At 36.8% G+C, this 21,171-nt stretch overlaps 1 protein-coding gene across 5 annotated transcripts in view; it reads left to right on the top strand.

Annotated features, from left to right (window-relative positions):
- Positions 1-21,171, top strand: part of FAM135A (family with sequence similarity 135 member A) — a 123,306-nt gene that overhangs the window by 7,506 nt on the left and 94,629 nt on the right. For 4 of the 5 annotated variants that reach the window (XM_029224088.1, XM_029224085.1, XM_029224087.1 and 1 more), the window contains 2 exons: positions 7,657-7,747; positions 9,154-9,269. In XM_029224088.1, the coding sequence (XP_029079921.1) occupies positions 9,193-9,269 (77 nt within the window). In that variant the 5' untranslated portion in view covers positions 7,657-7,747; positions 9,154-9,192. Of the gene's footprint in view, positions 1-7,656; positions 7,748-9,153; positions 9,270-21,171 lie in introns of those variants that run through there. The other variant, XR_003793730.1, reaches the window with a different exon arrangement.

The raw sequence follows: 21,171 nt of genomic DNA on the forward strand, positions 1-21,171 counted from the left end.
TTCAGAGGCTCAGATGAAAGTGACAGATATGAGCTGTCTAGCAGACTGTGCAAGAGGCCATGAAGCTCACAGCTTCCGGGGGTGCAGGGAGTTTCTGGCAGTGGAGAGTCTCCCAGGCATGTCTGGGTAAAAGGAAAGGCTTCCTCTCTTCAATTTCTTTCCTCCTTGAGAGAGGACAGGCCAGGATTTCCCTCTTTCATGAAAGATTCTTTACCTGATGAACTGAGTGGCATGAGAATCTGTGGAAGTCAGACATTGCAAACTTTGAATGAATTTGTCCTGTAGAGGAATTTGATTTTCACTACACAGGTTTTGTTCTGTTTGTGTTTGTTTGGTTTTTTTTAAAATTTAATTTAATTTACTTTTGGCTGTGTTGGGTCTTCGTTGTTGTGTGTGGGCTTTCTCTAGTTGCGGCGAGCAGGGGCTACTCTTCGTTGCGGTGAGTGGGCCTCTCATTGCGGTGGCTTCTCTTTTGCGGAGCATGGGCTCTAGGTACACAGGCTCAGTAGTTGTGGCACATGGGCTTCAGTAGTTGTGGCACATGGGCTTCAGTAGTTGTGGCTCACGGACTCTAGAGCGCAGGCTCAGTAGTTGTGGCACACGGGCTTAGTTGCTCCGCAGCATGTGGGATCTTCCCGGACCAGGGCTCAAACCCGTGTCCCCTGCATTGGCAGGTGGATTCTTAACCACTGTGCCACCAGGGAAGCCCCTGTGTTTGTTTTTTAACTAGCTGGCAACATCTAAAATTTAGGTGAAAACCTTTAGGAAAAACATTTTCAATATCTACTTGGAAATTTAGAAGCCTCTGATGGTGCTGGGCCAGCAAGGATTGTGTGGACCTTAGTAGCAGTTACTCCCTATGATGGGGAAGAGCGGTTTATGAGGAGAGGGTCCCACAGATCCCCCTGGACTCTGAGAGTGCTCTGAATTTTTCCTTCCTTTCTTTTTTGCCTACCCTCCTTTTGCTTTAGTCTCTTCTCCTTTGAATTTTTTTCTTCTACCAACATATAAAAATAATTCTTTTTTGTTTTTTGGGGGGGAATGAAAAATAGATTTATCAGTATTACTCTGTATATATCTGTACACATATGTTTCTACTTAGGGAATAATCAGTAAAAAGGGATGAATTGAGGAAAATTAGGCATCAACAAAAGAACAAAAACAGCAGGATATGAGACGAAAAGTGAAGGAAATTGCTAACAGATCTTGGACTTATACTGGTAAAGGAATTTTATCATAAAAGTTTATTCATGCAAGACTGTTTTCAATACATCAGTGTAATGATTCCTTTCTTCAAATCGGTTGGGTTTAATAGGAGAAAAATACTAATAGTTAATATTTATGGAATATTTAAAGCTAATTTATTAAGTGTTCCTTAAAGTCTTAAATTAAGTGCCTGCCATGTGGCAGGCAGTGGGGTACAGCTGTGAACAGAGTAGTTAGAATTTCCTGCCTTCATGAAGCTTACATTTTACTGGGGAGAATAAAGACTACTAAGTAGAATCTTTGGTTTGTTAAATGGAGATTAGTGCGGAGTAGAAAAAATAAAGGAGGAAAGAGATAGGGTGTGTCAGGAGAGAGAGTCCTGTTTTAGAGGGTGTGGCCCGGAAAAGCCTATTTGAGAAGGTAACATTTGAATCAAGGCTAGGAGGAGTAGAGTGAGTCATTTGGATATTCTGGAGGGAAGAGTGTTCCAGGGAACCACTGCAGATGCCCTGAAGCAGGAATCTCTCTGATGTGTGTGGGGAATAGCAAGGAAACCATGTGACTGGAGTGGACAGACTGGTAGGAGATGAGAACAGAGAAGTGATGGAAGATCCAGATTCTGTAAGGTTGTCATTACAAGCCCTTGTGAGACACTATTGCTGAATGTGGTGGGAAGCCGTTTGGGGTTTGAATCAGAACAAAGACAGACAATTTGAATTATTTTCAAATAATGTATGTCATTTTATAGCATTTTATATTATTATTGTATATAATTATATAACATAATTATTAATTAATATATGTAATACATAATATAAAGGATCATCTGCCTTCCTCTTTGAAAATAGCCTAGAGTGGGGGATGTATTACTTAGGGTATAGGTTAGGTACAGTTTCTGTAATAAAGAGTGATAAGACATAAAAATCTGAACAGTCTAGATACGTTCGACATCTGTGCTCTATGAAACCATTCAGGAATCCAGAATCTTTCCATCTTTCTATTTGCCATTCTTCAGGTTTTGTCCTAATCTGTGTGGTCAATACTGGGTCACTATTCAGAAGGTATTCCGGCCTGTAAAAAAGGGAAGCAATGAAGTCCAGGGCAAAGAATTTCCTTTTAAACAAATGAGGCAGACATTGCATATATTACTTCAGTTTGCAGTCCACAGAAAGGATCAATTGGCCACACTTGCCTCAAGGGTGGTTGGGAAATGTAGTCTCAGGCTGGGTGACCATTCAGCAGTGAGGAAGAGGAAAACAGAAATGACAAGTAGTTGACCACAGTCTTGCAGTTTGGCACCAAATATCCATGTGTATCCTTCATCCTACCTATTGAAAACACTCCAGCTCCCTTCCCCAAAGGAGACAACCCAGGTGCAATCCTCTTGTTGCACTAATCCAACTGAGCGATCAGTACTTCCTGTCAGATCCGCAAGTCCAGTGACCTGTAGGCAAAACACAGTTATTTGTTCCTGAACCTGTAGGCAAAACACAGTTATTTGTTCCTGAATCAGAAACAGGAAAAGAATAATAAAATTTTTCCATTTGGGTAAGTAAACAATGAGAGACACATAGAGGTCTCTGGTTGAGAGTAATGCTGGGCAGTAATGGTGTAGCATCTATTATCCTTAGTTCTGCTTTCTGGTAAGAATGCCTATATTCATTGCACTATGACCCCAGTCTTTGCTGTCTGGGTGTTTCTTCCTTACGTTAGCCAACATGACCACATCTGAAGTTGGTATTGAAAATTTCCCAACTTTGGAGGGTATATAGCTTTCATAGTCAGTTTCCTGCTACTGCAGGCTTGCTATCCTGCAAGTGACATGGTCACAGGTGTTTGTAGGTTAGCTTATAATTTCTCTGACAAATACACTTCTCTCAAAAATATATTGGGATTCTTTTATGTTTGTCTCCATTCCGTTCTGGTGCCAGTGACTATAGCAAAATTGTTTCCTGGTGTAGTTCTTAAGCCTGCCTTATTTACTGCTCTCTGTGCGCTGACCACTTTATCTCATTCTAATGGCCACTGTCTTGAAGCCATCTGAAACAGCAGGCATTGGGGGGTGGGATGGCAGCACCCTAAAATATAATCTTAGCCACAGCGCTAGATTCGTTTCATCAAGATTTCTTAAAAGTTCTGCAAAAAATGCCATTGGTAATTTGATAGGGATTGCATTAAATCTGTAGATTGCCTTGGGCAGTGTGGTCATTTTAACAATATTGATTCGTCCAATCCAAGAACAAGGTGTATCTTTCCATCTGTTTGTGTTGACTTCAGTTTCTTTTGTCAGCATCTTATAGTTTTCAGAGTGCAGGTCTTTTGCCTCCTTAGGTAGGTTTATTCCTAGGCATTTTATTTTATTTGAAATGATGGTAAATGGGATTGTTTCCTTAATTTCTCTTTCTGATAGTTAATTGTTAGTCAGTAGAAATGCAACAGACTTCTGTCTATTAATTTTGTATCCTGCAACTTTACTGAATTCATTGATGAGCTCTAGTAGTTTTCTGGTAGCATCTTTAGGGTTCTCTAGAACAAAAAATTTTAAGACTTGTATGGAAACACAAAAGACCCCAAATATCCAAAACAATCTTGATAAAGAAGAGCAGGTGCTGGAGGAATCACACTCCCTGACTTCATACTATACTACAGAGCTACAGTAATCAAAACAGTATGGTACTGGCACAAAAACCCACACATAGATTGATGGAACAGGATAGAAAGCCCATAAATAAACCCACACTCTTATGGTCAATTCATCTATGACAAAAGAGGGAAGAATATACAGGGGAGAAAAGACAGTCTCTTTAATAAGTGGTGCTGTGAAAACTGGACAACTGCATATAAAAAAATGAAATTGGAACATTCTCTAACACCATATACATTTAGGATTAAAGACCTAAATGTAAGACTGAATGCTATAAAACTCCTAGAGGAAAACGTAGGCAGAACACTCTTTGACATAAATCATAGCAATATTTTTTGGATCCATCTCCTAGAGTAATGGAAATAAAAGCAAAAATAAACAAATGGGACCTAATCAAACTTGAGAAGTTTCTGCACAGTAAAGGAAACCATAAAAAAAAATGAAAAGGCAACCTACAAAATGGGAGAAAATATTTGCAAATGATGCAACTGACAAGGGCTTAATTTCCAAAATATACAGCTCATACAACTCAACAACAAAACAACAAACAATCGAAAAATGGGCAGAAGACCTAAGTAGACATTGTTCCAAACAAGACATGCAGATGGCCAATAGACACATGAAAAGATGCTCAACATTGCCAATTATTAGAGAAATGCAAACCAAAACCTCAATGAGGTACCACCTTGTACTGGTCAGAATGACCATCATTAAAAATCTGCAAATAACAAATGCTGGAGAGGGTGTGGAGAAAAGGGAACTCCTCACTGTTGGTGGGAATGTAAGTTGATGTAGCCACTATATAAAACAGTGTGGAGGTTCCTCAGAAAACTAAAAATAGAATTACCATATGGTCCAGCAATCCCACTCCTGGGAATATATCTGGAGAAAACCATCATTTGAAAAGGTACATGTACCCCTATATTCATAGCAGCACTGTTTACAATAGCCAAGATATGGAAATGACCTAAATATCCATTGACAGATGAATGGATAAAGAAGATGTGGTATGTATATACAATGAAATACTACTCAGCCATAAAAAATGAATGAAATAATGCCATTTGCAGCAACATGGATGGACCTAGAGATTATCATGTTAAATGAAGTAAGTGAGACAGGAAGAAAAATATCATATGGTATCATTTATATGTGGAATCTAAAAAAAATGTTACAGATGAACTTATTTACAAAACAGAAATAGGCTCACAGACATAGAAAACAAATTTATGGTTACCAAAGGGGAAAGAGGGGGGAGGGATAAATTAGGAGGTTGGGATTAGGAGATACAAAAACTGCTATATATAAAATAGTTAAACAGCAGGGACCTATTGTATAGCACAGGGAACTATGTTCAATGTCTTGTAATAAAGTATAGGGGAAAAGAGTCTGAAAAAGAATATATATATGTAACTGAATCACTTTGCTGTACACCTGAAGCTAATACAACATTGTAAATCAACTATTCACCAATAAAAATTTGTTTAGAAAAATAAAGTCTTAATAGAAGTCTTTGGGAAAAGTACTAATAATCTTATCTCCTGATAATGCAGGTACTAAGGCCCCACATCTCTATATTTCCTTCCATCTTACCTTGCAAACTGGCCAGTTCTTGCCTGAGTAAATGCAGCAAAGAACCACTGACACACACAAATATTGTGGTTCTTTTCATCTACTTTCCCTGAAGTTCTGGGCTTTTTATGGGCACCAGGTTCTATAAGTTAGTGTAGGCAACAGTTTATGGAATGTTTTGCTCCATTATAACCAGGGTCACCATTATCCTAGTAATATCTGTTTCCCTGTTGCCTGCTACCCAGTGACTTAGCCAGTGCCACATATTTTAGGATTTTTTTGTGGCAATACTCTAATTTTGGTATTAATTTCTGGGTTAAGGAAAAGGCTGCTGTAAAGGGATCCAAAAGTAAAATGGCTTAAATGAGAAGTTTGTTTCTTCCCCAGATAACAGGCCTACTAATTTAGGTGGTAGGGATGCTATATTCCATGAAGGAAATGAAGACACTAGAGGGGTAACTACCAGAATGTTGGATCTGGGGCTCAGATCCTCAGCCTTGTTTTAACCATTGTGCAGTACTTATATATATTTATCTTTTCCTGGTGGCACTTTGAGGTGTCGGGAACTTAGCTATGCCTTGATCTCTTGCATTTCCTAGCTTATAGTAAGTGTTCAATAAATATTTGAATGAATGAATACGTGTTTTATATCTGAGTAAGTTAAGGCATAGAGACCTAAGCAAACTTGAGTCACAGGGCTGGAACATGATCTGAACCCTACACAGAAGAATATATGTACAGGAGAAGCTGTCTTAGATAAGAGGCTACTTCCATGAAATGGGGCATATCTTATATAAAGGTAGTATCATTTTGATCTCCTTAGGAATAGTTACTGTAAAAATCTTTTGATGCGATTATTAAGGTTTAAAATAACAATTGTGGAAGGTGGTAAAGTCTATATCTGTATGATGGAGAGAAGAAAAAAATGTATGAGGAAGAGAGAATGTGGTCTTTATTCTAACATTTTTAGTACCTAAATAATTATACCAAGGGCAAAAGACTTTTTTTAAATTTAAGCAATAAATATTTGGAGTGTGAAGAAACTATCCATAGCATATCCAGGCAACCTTTTTCGTCAAAATATTTTAAATAGCTCGTAGCATACGTGTGTATGTATATACACACACATTTTACATATCTGTGTGTGTGTGGATGTGTGTGAAGTTTCAGAAATCACTCCACCAAGGGAAATACATATCTTTTAAATTAATTTTTATAGGAGTATAGTTGCTTTACAATGTTATGTTAATTTCTACTGTACAGCAAAATGAATCAACCACACACACACACACACACACACACACACACACATATATATATATATATATATATATATATCCCCTCCCTTTCGGACTTCCTTCCCGTTTAGGTCACCACAGCACATTAAGAAGAGTTCCCTGTGCTATACAGTAGGTTCTCATTAACTACGTATTTTATACATAGTATCAATAGTGTATATGTGTCAATCCCAATCTCCCAATTCCTCCCACCCCCGCCTTTCCACCCTTGATGTCCATACATTTGTTCTCTACATCTGTGTCTCTATTTCTGTTTTCCAAATAGGTTCATCTATACCATTTTTCTAGATTCCACATATATGTGTTAATATACGATATTTGTTTTTCTTTTTCTGACTTACTTTACTCTGTATGACAGTCTCCATCCACGTCTCTAAAAATGATCCAATTTTGTTCCTTTTATGACCCAGCAATCCCAGTACTGGGCATATACCCAGAGAAAACCATAATTAAAAAAAGACACATGCACCCCAATGTTCATAGCAGCACTATTTACAGTAGCCAGGACATGGAAGCAACCTAAGTGTCCATCGACAGACGAATGGATAAAGAAGATGTGGTACATATATACAATAGACTATTACTCCAGAATTACATAATTTAAAATGGTGAATTTACATCTTAAAAATTAATAAGCTTATACTGTTTTGGGTATTCATGAAGATTGTTTCTGAATCACTGAACTCAGAAAGCACTCCTTTATTATTGTACTTTGAAGTATATACAAGTGAAGCATAACAAAGATATAATAGTTTATATTTATATGTGAAACTGTGAATGAAAACATCTCTAAAACTTATTCCTAAGGCTTATGGAGGATATGGATCTTTTAGATAAATTGAAAGTACTAAGTAACTAACGAAGCATAGGTTTCCTGAAAATGGACATTTTTATGTCTGCTATTTTGTTTGAGATGTTATTTTTTCTTTCTCATAGGGGGAACAATATTTTTTTTAGCAAGAATCAGTAACTGGAAGTACAACATTGGTTATTTAATGATATTAAAATGAAGTTTTGATCAGCAGAGGTAAGAATATGGCATTTAATTCATAATAGATCAAAATATTTGCCAGATTTCTATGAAGAACTATTTTAAGAACTGTGAAGGGTCTGAGAATTTATCCCGCTTGCAAAGTAACAAGTTAGCCTGCTGCAGCGCCATGGATGTGGGCAGGAGACATGAGATTCCTGGATCAGAGAAAATGATAGTTTATATGCATGGCAATAGCACTGGCTAGAGTATGAGGCCCCTCCGTAAGAGTAGGTTGAGTTATGGAGAGGACCCCTGAGCTGAGGAACCCAAATCTTTTATGACGGACAATGAGCCTGCTGACTTATGCCTCAGGGGAGACTTTATTACATGGCACAGTAAATAGATCTGCCCTTAGTTCCAGTATGAGACACTGTCTCTGACTCCTCAGACTGTGCGAAACATATGTCCTTGAAAAATAGTCCGGAATAAAGGCAGTCAGTGTCTCTGCCTGCAAGACATGCAGAAACACAAGACTCTCAGAATTGTCTTTCAACACTCTCTTACTCCAAACTGCTTTTTAAAGCATGTGTCACTGATAAGGATAATTGTAATAATGCTTTTTCGAAATAGTGTGAAGATGGAAACCACTGAAATACCCAACAGCAGGAGATTGCTTAAATTATAACATTCACAGTATAATAGTTATTAACTAGGTGTTCATCAATAAAGTGAAATACACAGGTTATAAAATGTACATGTAGTTCGATCCTACTTTTATAGAAATTGTACAAATGTACACACGTATGAAGAATATATACCAAAGTATGTATTTCAATGGATAGAATTGTGAATGGGTTTTTTTTTTTTTTGCTTGTCTATTTTTTTTAACCTCTTGAAAATGAACACTTTAGGCTTTTGTAATGAGGGAAAATTTTTTTTTGAAATTTAAAAATGAACAGTCACTTAAGAACTTCACCTGACAGAGAAAAAGCTTCATGAATTTAAATGGGAATTAAAGAATGTTAATTCTTTTGTTTTGACTCTGAAGTTGCCTTTATATGCAATGTAGAACTAGAAGAGAATAATTAGCATAATTTTTTCTTCAAAAGTTACTGTTTTATCTATGATAAAGTCAGAAGTTACTTTTAGCAATTTGCTGTATTATTTATTATCACATAGTTGTCACGAAGGGAAACAAATCTTAGAAAATGCATTCTAACAGGGCATATCTTCTAGAGTAGTGCTATTTAGTAAGTATTTCATTAGTAAGTATATTTAGTGAGTATAGATTCTGGTGCTATATAGTCGGGTCAGGCTAACTTAGGAGCACTGTATTAATTAGCTTCACTTTTATTTCCTGCCTATGTATCATACTCTGAAATATGTTTAATATTAGTGATTTTGTAAGTTGGCATTTTTATTGTGCTTTCATGATTTTTTTTTTCCCTTCTTTAACCAAGGTGCTGTTACCAGATTTGTCTTCTGACTATAAATTAAAAATGACTGAAGTTCAAGCAATGGTAGAATTCTCCGTGGAGCTAAACAAGTTCTACAATGTGGATTTATTTCAGAGAGGGTTTGTATTTTAATGTGAAAATTATATATTTTGCATAAGATAAATTGTACAGTTTTCATTTAAATTTAATTACATATTCTTGTTCCACCATATATAAGGAAAACAATGAGCTATATTCAACTATTTTCTCAGGGAAATTTTATTTCTAAATATATATTTGAGTATATTCACATGGATTTAATGATAATGCTGGATATATTTAACATGTGTTTATGAATTTGTACTGAGCATTGAGAGGATTTTAATGAAAATGTTTAAGATCTAATTTCTGCTTTTTAAAAGCTAACAGTGTGTGGGAAAAATAAAACATATATACACAAAACACAAAATGTAGGAACACAAAATGTTGACTCCTCAAAAGGTATGTATAGAAAGTGCTCCGGGAATCAGAAGAGAAAGATATCTTTCTGGGCTCGTATGTTAGGAAAAGCATAATGGAGGGATAGGATCAAGGTATGGATAAGATTGATAGGCAGAGGATAAGGTGAAAGACCCTCTTAGTAGGAGAGTGCATCATGAGTCAGTCTCGGAAACAGGGATGAACAGGTTATTTTAAAGAGTAGTAGGAGGTTGGATATTCTCTAGTAGAGTTGTGAAAAGATAGTAAAGGGAGGAGAGGTTATGTTTGTGAAGGGCTTTTGATGTCTGGAGGGATTTGGGTAGCCATTGATTGTTTCCAAGGAAGGATGAAACTGTCACTGTTATTACAATCAGCACTTACTGACGTGATGAAGAGCATGGTGATATTGGATGGATGGTCGTGTAGAAGAAATAGAGGCGCAGGGAGCAGTGTGGATGTGCTCATGATGTCTCAGGATACAAACCTGAATTCCTGTGCTGGCAGTGGTAGCGGTGGGGCTGTGACCAACCCGGGTAGGATGAGAGAAATCTTCTGTTGTTTGTCTGTCTGTCTTGGCTTTGCCATCTTGTTGAAAAAAACAGACAGCTGTGCTCTGCTCTGCTCCACGTGGTCTCTCAGGACAGCCTGGGCTTGTTCTTATGGCAGAGGCAGGAGTCCAAGAAAGAGAGCAGAAGTTGCAGGATCCCTTGTATTAGCACACTTGTTTCCTCACTGCATTCTGCTGGCTAAGCAAGTTACAAGGCCAAGCCAGGTCTGGGCTGGGGGCTCTTTGGCCAGTGAAACTCACTGTAAACCTTTATGGGGATTCTGTATGTCTGATATAGTCCATTCCATGCTCTGAAACCCACACCCACGATTGTTTACTGAGACATGACTACTCTCTCAATGAATCACTACTATTTGGAAGTCAGAATTCTGTGGGATCACGCCCTTTAACTTCCTAAAAGCCTTTTTGTCAAGCTGAGAATGTCTACTTAGACACTGCCCTTAACTCCTTTGGAGATCTAAGAAAGGGATTTACAGCCACTCCCTTGATTAGATCTTTGTAAGCAGTTTTACTTTCCTCCCCAGGAAGTCTTGGTTCCTCTAGATTCTGCTTGTAAAATGATCAGGTCTTTCTTTAGCTCATCTCTTTCTTGCAAAACCTTACTACCCTTGCTAGGAGCAACCAGGTGACATTTCCAATATTCTGCCAGGAAATTAGTTTGCTCGAGTCCAAAAGTTTCTTGGGTACAGTGTCTGACTTCTTCTAAGTTATTGTTTGAAAGCATACTGACCAAAAGTTCATCACTACAAAACATGGGTCACTGTTTTTTAAGTCTCCTATAGTTTCCGCATTATTTTTTTTCCCCTCTGTAATTGTAACTAGCCGTTACTTTGGTCCCAAAGTCAGTGCCACATATTTTAAGTTTCGTTAGTACCCATTTTCCTATTAGTTATTTATTGCCACAGTAATGCAGCTGACAACAAACACAAAGCCTCAGTGGCATCACAGCAGTAAGCATTTATTTTTGCTCACAGATCTGTGGATCAGCTGAAAGATTCTGCTGATCTGGGCTGGCCTGGTTCATCTTGGCTGGGCTCATGAATTCACAGTCAGCTGGCAGGGTGCTACCTGGTGCAGAATGGCACCACCTGGGTGCACTCAGCTCTGCTTTATCATCTCTCATCCTCCAGCTTATTGTCATAGAGGAGGCAGGGATCCAAAGAGAGAGAAAGAAACTGTACAAGAAGACATTTTAAGACCTAGGCTTGGAACTAACTCACTGTTACCTCTGCCACATTGTACTGCCCAAAACAAGCTGTAAGGCCAGCCCAGATTCAAGGGATGGGGAGCTACACTCCACTTCTTAATGGGAGTCTCATTGAGAGAGTGTGGATACAGGGGTGGAGGAAGAAATAGAGGACATTTTAAAGTCAGTCTGCCACACACTTTAGCATCTTTTGGTTTTTGTTATTAATTTCTGTGAGGTATTTTGGGGAATAAAGAGTAGGATTTAATGAGTAACTCCATGTGGAGGATGATGCAGAGACAGAAAAAGCATTAAAAAATATGTGTGTGGAGGGTGAATTTACATGATCTCTAGGATTACCTTAAAATAGCTCAGCAAAGAAAAAAATGAATATATGAATCAAATATGGCAAAATATTTTTCACAGATGAAAAATGGGCAGTGGGATATGGGTGCACTATTCTACTTTTTGCAAATTTAGAATTTTTAAAAAGAAGAAATTTAAAAAGATAATGCTGAAGTTTCAAATCACACTGACTTGGACAATATTAGTGATATTGAAATAAACAGTGAAGTTGAAGGGGGCCATGGTGTGGGACTCAGAATTGGTTCATTTCCATATGTTGAGTTTGAGGTAAGATACCAAGTTCATAAATAATTGGAGGTTTGGAACTGGAGATAAGGACTAAGTGAACTGTTGTTCCATTTTATTGTCAGCCATCGTAAACATAGCATGTATGATTGCTGCTTTCATTAATTTTCTGTTATTCTACAATCTAGTTCCCACATCCATTGAGGACTTTTGAAGAATATCGTTATGTAACTGATCTTTCTAAAATCGAATAATTAGAGGCTCATTGTCTTTAGATATATTGCTTGACTTGTTTATTTGTAAGAATATTTTCAAGGATATAATTTACTCTTTTCTATTCTGATTTATCAGTTCCTGCCTTTTAAACCTTTTCTTTATGCTTCTTATTGAGTCTTTACTACCTTTGCCATAAGCAAGTTAGTTTAGAGCTTGTGTTTGGCTGTTATGTTAAATAACTGTCAGCTTTGATAGATGAACAGATAAATTTATCTAAATTTATATTTAAATGTTAGGAAATAGAATATGTCTTTTCCAATTTATTTTCTGATATATGAAATGTCTGTTTAGGAGACTGAGATGAGAAACTTACAAATTCAGGTAATGAAATGCAGGCAGAACTCAGAGAGACTGCACGTTCAGCTCCTGACCACTGCAGTAAAGTGGATATTGCAGTAGTCACATGAAGTTTTTGGTTGCTCATTGCATATAAAAGTGATTTTTATACTAAACTGTAGTCTGTTAAGTGTACAATAAATAGCATTATGTCTAAAAACACAATGTACATACCTTAAGTAAAAAATACCTTAATGCTAGAAAATGCAACAGTAACATCAAAGATCACCAATCGTAGATCACCATAGCAAACATAATAACAGTGAAAATGAAATATTGCAAAAATTACCAAAATGTGACGCAGAGACACGAAGTGAGCAAATGCTGCTGGGGAAAATGGCACCGTTAGTCTTGCTTGGCACAGGGTTGCCACAGACCTTCAGTTTGTAAAGAAACACATCATGTGCGAGGTGTAATAAAGTGAAGTGTAATAAAACGAGGTCTGCCTGTAGTCCTGTGCAGTATTTTACTTCAGTGTTTTTAAAATAACATCAATAAATATCTTACTGCATAGCACTAAGTCATAGCCCAGCAGAAACTAATGGAGGTGGAGTATATGAGGAAGCACTTCTTGTGCACGTTTGGTGATGGCCCTTGTCCTGCGCGTCCACAGTGTTTAGTGTTTAATTTTGCCACTGTTGTTGTTACACGATAAGGGACCGACTAGGCAGGGCCTAAGCTGTAGGCAGGCGCAGAAGAGAGAGAACATGTGGCATCTGAGTAGGTCTGTTTTTACTATAATTACATTGTTTTTCCTTAATGGTAAACCAATAGCCCAGATACTAACAATCTAAAGAAAAACTAGCTGTATTTTCATTTTAACCTATTCTGTCTTTTTTTAAGTATGGTAGATTGTAAACTCTGAAAAGAAAATTGAGACTCTACAACATTGATTATGAATTTGATGTTATTAAATGGTATGTGGGCATACGTCTTATATAAATGAGAGATATAAGAACTCAGTGTAACTAACTTGTTTTGAGTTGTTTATTATACTAGAAGTACATGATTACAAGTTGGTGGACTTCCCAATTGACTCTATTCAAAATTCGTTTATCAAGAGGGCTCCAAAGGGGGAGGAGAGATCGCCTTTTAAATATACAGGGAAAAATGTTATTTAAACACCTGTTCTCAACAGCATAAAGGATAAGAGAGTGGGATTAAATTGAAGCTGTAGCAATTTCAGTTAGGTATTAAACTGGAGGGGAAATTTCCTCTCTTTGGAGACCTTTGCAAAATTATGAGAACATCTTTTTCTGGAATTCTTTAGGATATTGCTATTGAGTACTCATCTGCATACAGTTTGTTACTAATTCAAGAAGAGGTGAGGCACTTTCGCCAGAACGTAGATTAACGCACTGCTTTCTTCAGTGAGAAACTCTTGCTAGGAAGGAAAAAAAAAAAAGACTAGTTAAAACAGTGTGTTCTGAGATGGAGTCGGTTTGCTTTATTTCACTGCAGGTTGGTAACATGTCACAGAGATGCGCCAGTGTACGTACCACAGTTTAAAGAACACAGCTTTAGAATATCAGTGAATGGCTTCTAGAATGGAGTTGAGTTTAATTCATTTCAGAAGGAAGCAAATGGACTAATGTTAGGTATTCTCAAATATTTAGAAAGTGTGGGAACTTGGGCAAAGTGCTGTATGTTTCAACATTCTTTTGTAAAGCAAGTGAAATGTTATCAGTTTGATTTGTTTCCAGGTGTGTTTGGGAGAGTCAGCAATCCAGCATACTGCTGATAATAAAACAAGTAATGAGGGAAACGGCCATGGGGTGCAAGTTGAAACGATGATAGTAGTACTTTGTTATTTTTTATTTTCTTTCACATGTGGTTTCCCACAAAACAGTTTAATTACATACCTGTAGCTACAGCTGCTTTCCCTAGTCAGTCCTAGCACCATTCCCTTGTCATAAGCTATACTACTGCAAGGTGAATAATGTATTATGATTTGGAAATAAAGAAGATCAAGGATATGGACTTAGAAATTGTTTTCGTAAATTTCAGTAACATCACAAAACCGTGGAGCTGAAATCCTCTTAGGAAAGGCCTGTAGAACCCTAGAAACCGGGTTCCGTACTACAGTCTTTAAAGGCTCTGAACAAAACAATCTTAAATCCCTTCCATTTATGATACTGAGGTTGTTAAACTCATGGGAAGTTAATAGTTTGATTTAAAAATGATTGTCAGCCAAAAGAGTCAGAAAATTTCATGCTGATTTTTTGGATTATTGACATTGATTACAACCTTGGAAAAAATGATCCCTTGTCTATAATGTCATGTATATGTTGTATAAAGTTCACAAATTGAGGACTTCTGATTAAGTGGTGCTGATTGGACTCACAGGAAACCACCTCAAATTTTCTTCAAGGCCTTCAAAACTGTCTAAAATTGTCTCTGTCTTCAGTAAGGTATAAGAACTGAGAATACTATCTAAGAAGGTCATCACTTTCTCAGATTTAAATGAATCAACCATTCTCTGTAGTCAGAAAAGTTAGTTTTCTCACAGCAATTTACGTCAATTATTAGACGACTACTGAATCTTTAGATTTCTCTCATTATTGTGTCCTACCTCATTTTTAAAAATCGATGCCATAGTATAGGTCTGCCATTTGTGGCCTGTGTGAGATAGGATGTCTGCATCCTTTGAAGGATCATAATGATGGAGCATAACAGTCAATGATGGAGCTGATACTGACTGAGTATACCAGCAGTTAGCCAGTACTGGCCTTGAACGCATCTGTGTTTGAAGTATAAATATATAGAAGAAATCAAATTAGGAACTGTGAAAAGAACTATAGAAGACAGAAGAAAATAGTTTAATATTAATGTTGTCAATTAAGTAGAAGAAAATCTTTCCATTAAAGGACAGTTGTTATGAAAAGTGTCTACTCGAAAATCAAAGCATAAATGATGTGACTTCAAGGCAGTGCAAACACCAATGGGAAGAGAAACATGAAACTTATGAATTTGTGTACTTGTTAACAAAGTGTACAATAATGTGTTTCCATAATAATGCAAATATGTAATTTAAGGAACAATTTGCATAAAGAGGAATTTATTTATGGGTCAAATATTACTTAACCCAGGGACTACCTGTATGGATTTTATGAGAGTTCCACCTGTAAATAACAAGGTGCTCTCAAAGAGGTAACCAGTAAATTTGGCTAGATAATAAACAATAAGAATAGATCTTTCCTGATCTTAATAAAGACTTTTTGAGACAGCAAGTGAGCTCATTGTTTTCTTGACAAAATTAAAGAATGGATTTTAAAAGTTAACATATTGGGGTAAAAATTTATATTTCAAAAGTTAAAGAGTTCTGTTAAGTATCCAGTTTCAAAAGATTTTACCAAAAATGAAATAAGAATTTGCTCTGAAGCTTTTTTCCTAAAATTACTCATGACCCTCCAATAACTCCACAGCCTCTTCGGAGCTTTGCAGGGAAGATGTAGTGACCCAAGTAGTCTGTCTTTTGTAACAGTAGGAAGATATTCTAAGAAAATACAGAGTCTTAGAAAGTATACTCTTTACTTACTCTTTTTGAAGAAATTATTTGTGATATGTTCTTGAACAACAGGAAAGGGAGTAAAAATTTAGAACTCTAAATTAAGGAAGTTGTAATAGGAGATTAGCTTTGAAACTTATTGAAATGATAGAAATAAGTCAAAATAATAAATATATTTACAAAATTAAATCTTAGAGTTTTTAAAAACTATGTCCATTTCAAATAGATTAGTGAGTTGGTTCTCCAGATTTATTAATAAAATATGGAAAAGGAGAATGACGGTGGGGGAAGTAATTGTTAAATTCTGCATCTTACATAAATGAAAAGCAAAACTAAAAAAAATGTCTTTCTGTAAAAACCTATACCTATATACTAATGTTTTTGAAAAACTTATTTGCTTTCTAATGGAATTAGAGATTATATGTGGTTATTACAAAAAAAAAAAGCAAGTTAACCAGAGTTGACATAGCAAATGAAGGAATGGAAAAAGTAAGCAACATCAAAAACAAAAAATATAGAATAAGATGACAAGTACAAACATTTAAAATTATTGTGACCATAAAGCTCAAACAGTTTTAAGTTTTCCGGTTTAAAGGCAGACTTTTGGATTTTAAATCCAATAATTTTCTGTTTATAACAGACATACCCCATGTTTTGAGAACAGATGCCTGCAAATTAAAAATGCTGATTTGGTGAACTGAAGCTTTTATCATTATGAAAAGACTTCTGTATCCTAATAATGCTGTTTGCTTTTAACTCTGTTTTGTCTAATATTAATATTGTGACATCAGCTTTCTTCTGGTTAAAATTTTCAAAGTGTACATTTTACCATTCTTTTATTTGCAGACTTTCTCTATCCTTGTATTTTCAATTTTTCTGTTGTAAACAACATACGGTGGGATTTATCTTTTTCATTCTCTAGGGCACTCTGTGTTTTAACTGGAGCATTTGGTCCATTTATATTTAATGTAATTGCTGATATATTTGTGTTTATATCCATTATCTTATATTTTGTGCTTTCTATGTAGCCTCTTCTTTTTTTCTCCCTGTGCATCTCTTTTTTTTTTGTTCTGATTTCTGCCAAGATCTTCAGGTTTATTCTTTGAGAGAGATTTTCCTTGTGTCTGGCCTTTTGGGAAATACCAATCTAGGACTCACTTTTTGTTTCTTTAAGGAAAAGTTTAAAACATATGAAAGTATAGTAAACACATATATACCTATGATCTAGCCAACAATTATCGAAGTTTTTTCTCCTTATTTCACCTATTACCCTCCTCCCCAATCTTTTATTAGTATCTCTAATACAGGAAGACTTTTGTTTTAAAAAATCTGCAAAACCATTATTGCACTTAAAGAAATGTTTAAAATAATTTCTTGGCATCAAATAAAACAGTGTTCTCATTTCTTCAGTCATCTTATAAATGTGTTTTTATAGTTTGTTTGTTTGAATCAATATCCTTCCAGAATTTACAGGTTGTATTTGGGTGTTATATCTCTTAGATTTTTTTTAAAATTTGTAATTGCTAGTTTGATCCAAAAGCTTGATTAAATTCTGATAGTTTTTGAGACGAGTCCTTCATAGCTGATGCTGTGTCCTTCCTGTTACATTATATTTGGTGACATAAAATGTCTGCCTCTTTTCATGAGATTGACTCAGGTATTGTCAATCTGATGCATCCATTATAAAGTTCTCCATCACTTAATTGATGGTACCTATTCATAACTTTTCCAGAGTCATTATTTTATTTTACTAGGGCTTACAAAATGGTGATATTCAATTATTCCTTCTGCATTTATTAGCTATAATTCTGTGAAGAAGAATTTTGCCTCATTAACTATTTGGTTACTCTGAAATACAGTTTATACAGGAAAGACATGGCAAGTGTTTTATTCTTTTCCTTATTTACTAGTTTTCAGAATATTGTGTTGTTGCTCTAGCATCTTTCAAATATCATCAGTTTTTATTTAGTACAGATATATCTCGGATATATTATGAGTTCAGTTCCAGACCATCACGATAAAGTGAATATCACAATAAGTTCACAGGAATTTTTTGGTTTCCCAGAGCATGTAAACGTTATGTTTACACTTTAAAAAGTAAATGTGCAATAGGGTTTTGTCTAAAAAAAATGCACGTACCTTAATTTAAAGATACTTTATCACTAAAAAATGCTAACCATCATGTGAGCCTTCAGTGAGTTGTAATCTTTTGGCTGGTGGAGGGTCTTGCTTCAGTGTTGATGGCTGCTGAGTGATCAGGATGGTGATTGCTGAAGGTAGGGGTGGTAATGTGACAAAATAAGACAATGAAGTTTGCTACGTTGATTGGCTCTTCCTTTCATGAGCCATTTCTCTGTAGCATGCAGCACTGTTTGGTATCATTTTATCCACAGTAGAACTTCTTTCAAAATTGTAGTTAATCCTTTCAAACCCTGTCCCTGCTTTATCAACTAAGTTTAATATTCTAAATCCTTTGCTGTCATTTCAACAGTCTTCACAGCATCTTCCCCAACAGTAGATTCCATCTCAAGAAACCACTTTCTCTGCTCGTCCATAAGAAGCAACTCCTCATCCATTCAAGTTTTGTCATGAGATTGCAGCAGTCCAGTCACATCTCAGGCTCCACTTCTAGTTGTAGTTCCCCTGCTGTTTCCACCACATCTGCAGTGACTTCCTCCACTGATGAGTGAGTCCCTCCAAGTCATCCAGGAGGGTTGGAATCAACTTCTTCTGAACCCCTTTTAATGTTGATATGTGGACCTCTTCCCGTGAATCATGAATATTCTTAATGGCATCTAGAATGATGAATTCTTTCTGGAAGGTTTTCAATTGACTTTGCCCAGATCGACCAGAGGAGTCACTGTCTCTGGAAGCTATAGCCTTATGAAATGTACTTCTTAAATCGTAAGACTTGGGAGTGGAAATGACTCCTTGATCCGTGGGTGGCAGAATAGATGTTGTGTTACCAGGTGTGAAAACAACATGAATCCCACAGTCCATCTCCATCAGAGCTCTTGGGTGACCAGGTGCATTGTCAACAAGCAGTCACATTTTGAAAGGAATTTTTTTTTCTTAGCAGTAGGTCTCAACAGTGGGCTTAAAATATTCAGTAAGCCATGTTGTAAACAGACGTACTGTCATCCAGGCTTTGTTGTTCCATTTAGAGAGCACCGGCAGAGGAGATTTAGCCCTAGGATTTTCAGAATGGTGAATGAGCATTGGCTTCAAGTTAAGTCACCAGCTGCATCAGCCCTAACAAGAGAGTCAGCCTGCCCTTTGAAGCTTTGAAGCCCGGCATTGACTTCTCTCTAGCTATGAAAGTCCTAGACGGCATCTTCTAATAGAACACTATTTTGCCTATATTGAAAATCTGTTGTTCAGTGCAGCCACCTTCACGAATTATCTCTGCCGGATCTTCTGGATAACTTGCTGCAGCTTCTCCATCAGCACTTGCTGCTTCCCCTTGCACTTTGTTGTTATGGAGACGGCTCTTTTCCTTCAGCCTCATGGACCAGCCTCTGCTGGCTTCAGACTTTGCTTCTGCAGCTTCCTCATCTCTCTCAGCCTTCAGGGAGTTAAAGAGAGTTAGAGCCTTGCTCTGGATTAGGCTTTGGCTTAAGGGAATGTTGTGGCTGGTTTGATCTTCTCTCCAGGCAACTAAAACTTTCTTCATATCAGCAATAAGGTCGTTTTGCTTTCTTATCATTCGTGCGTTCTCACTGGAGCAGCACTTTGAATTTCCTTCAAGGCTTTCCCTTTACATCCACAGTGTGGCTTCCTGTTTGGCACAAGAGGCCTAGTTTTCTGCCTCAGCTTTGAACATGCCTTCCTTACTAAGCTTAATCGTTTCTAGCTTTTGATTTAAAATGAGAAACAACCAACTCTCCCTTAAACTTGAACACTTAGAGGCCATTGTAGGTTTATTAATTGGCCTAATTTCAATATCGTGTGTCTCAGAGAATGGGGAGGCCCGCGGAGAGAGAGAGGTGGGGGAATGGCTGGTCGGTAGAGCGGTCAGAACACACACAACATTTATTAAGTTCGCTGTCTTATATGAGTGGTTTGTGGGGCCCCAAAACAATTACAAGAGTAGCATCAAAAATCACTGATTGCAAATCACCGTAACACATGTAATAATAATGAAAAAGTTTGAAATACTGTGAGAATTACCAAAATGTGACACTGAGACACGAAGTGAGCGAATGCTGTTGAGAAAATCATGCCAATAGACTTGCTCGACACAGGGTTGCCAGAAACCTTCAACTTGTAAAAAACAAAATATTGGGTTAGCCAAAAAGTGCCTTCGGTTTTTAAGTAAAAATAAAAGACATATTTTTCATTTTCACCAAGAACTTTATTGAGCAACACATTCACCGTTTTGTTCCACCATCTTCTGCCATTTATCAGGCAACTTCATAATTCCGTCTTCCCAAAACTTTTTATCTTTTTGAGAAAAGAACTGTTCTAGATGCCTTTTACAGTCTTCCAGGGAATTGAAATTTTTTGCATTAAGAGAATTCTGTAAAGACCAAAATAAATGGAAATACAAAGGTGCAATGTCTGGTGAATACAGTGGATGAATCAGAACTTCCCAGCCAGGCTATAACAGTTTTTGCCTGGTCATCAAAGAAACATGCGGTCTTGTATTATCGTGATGGAAGATTATGCGTTTTCTGTTGACTAATTCTGGACGCTTTTCGTCAAGTGCTGCTTTCACTTGGTCTAATTGGGAGCAGTACTTGTTGGAATTAATCGTTTGGTTTTCCGGAAGGAGCCCCTTCCGATCCCACCATATATACACCATCACCTTCTTTGGATGAAGACCGGCCATTGATGTGGTTGGTGGTGGTTCATTTTGCTTGCCCTCTGCTCTATTCCATTCCACGTTATAGTACAGTATCCACTTTTCATCGCCCATCACAATATGTTTTAAAAATGGAACATTTTCATTATATTTAAGTGGAGAATAGCATGCAGAAATATGGTCAAGGAGGTTGTTTCGCTTAACTCATGTGGAACCCAAAGATCAAAGCCATTAACATAACCAAGCTGATGCACATGATTTTCAGCACCTGATTTGGATATTTTGAGTATGTC

This window comes from Monodon monoceros, unplaced genomic scaffold, assembly GCF_005190385.1.
Source record: "Monodon monoceros isolate NGI ecotype Baffin Bay Population unplaced genomic scaffold, NGI_Narwhal_1 Super_Scaffold_15, whole genome shotgun sequence".
Lineage (NCBI taxonomy): Eukaryota > Metazoa > Chordata > Mammalia > Artiodactyla > Monodontidae > Monodon > Monodon monoceros.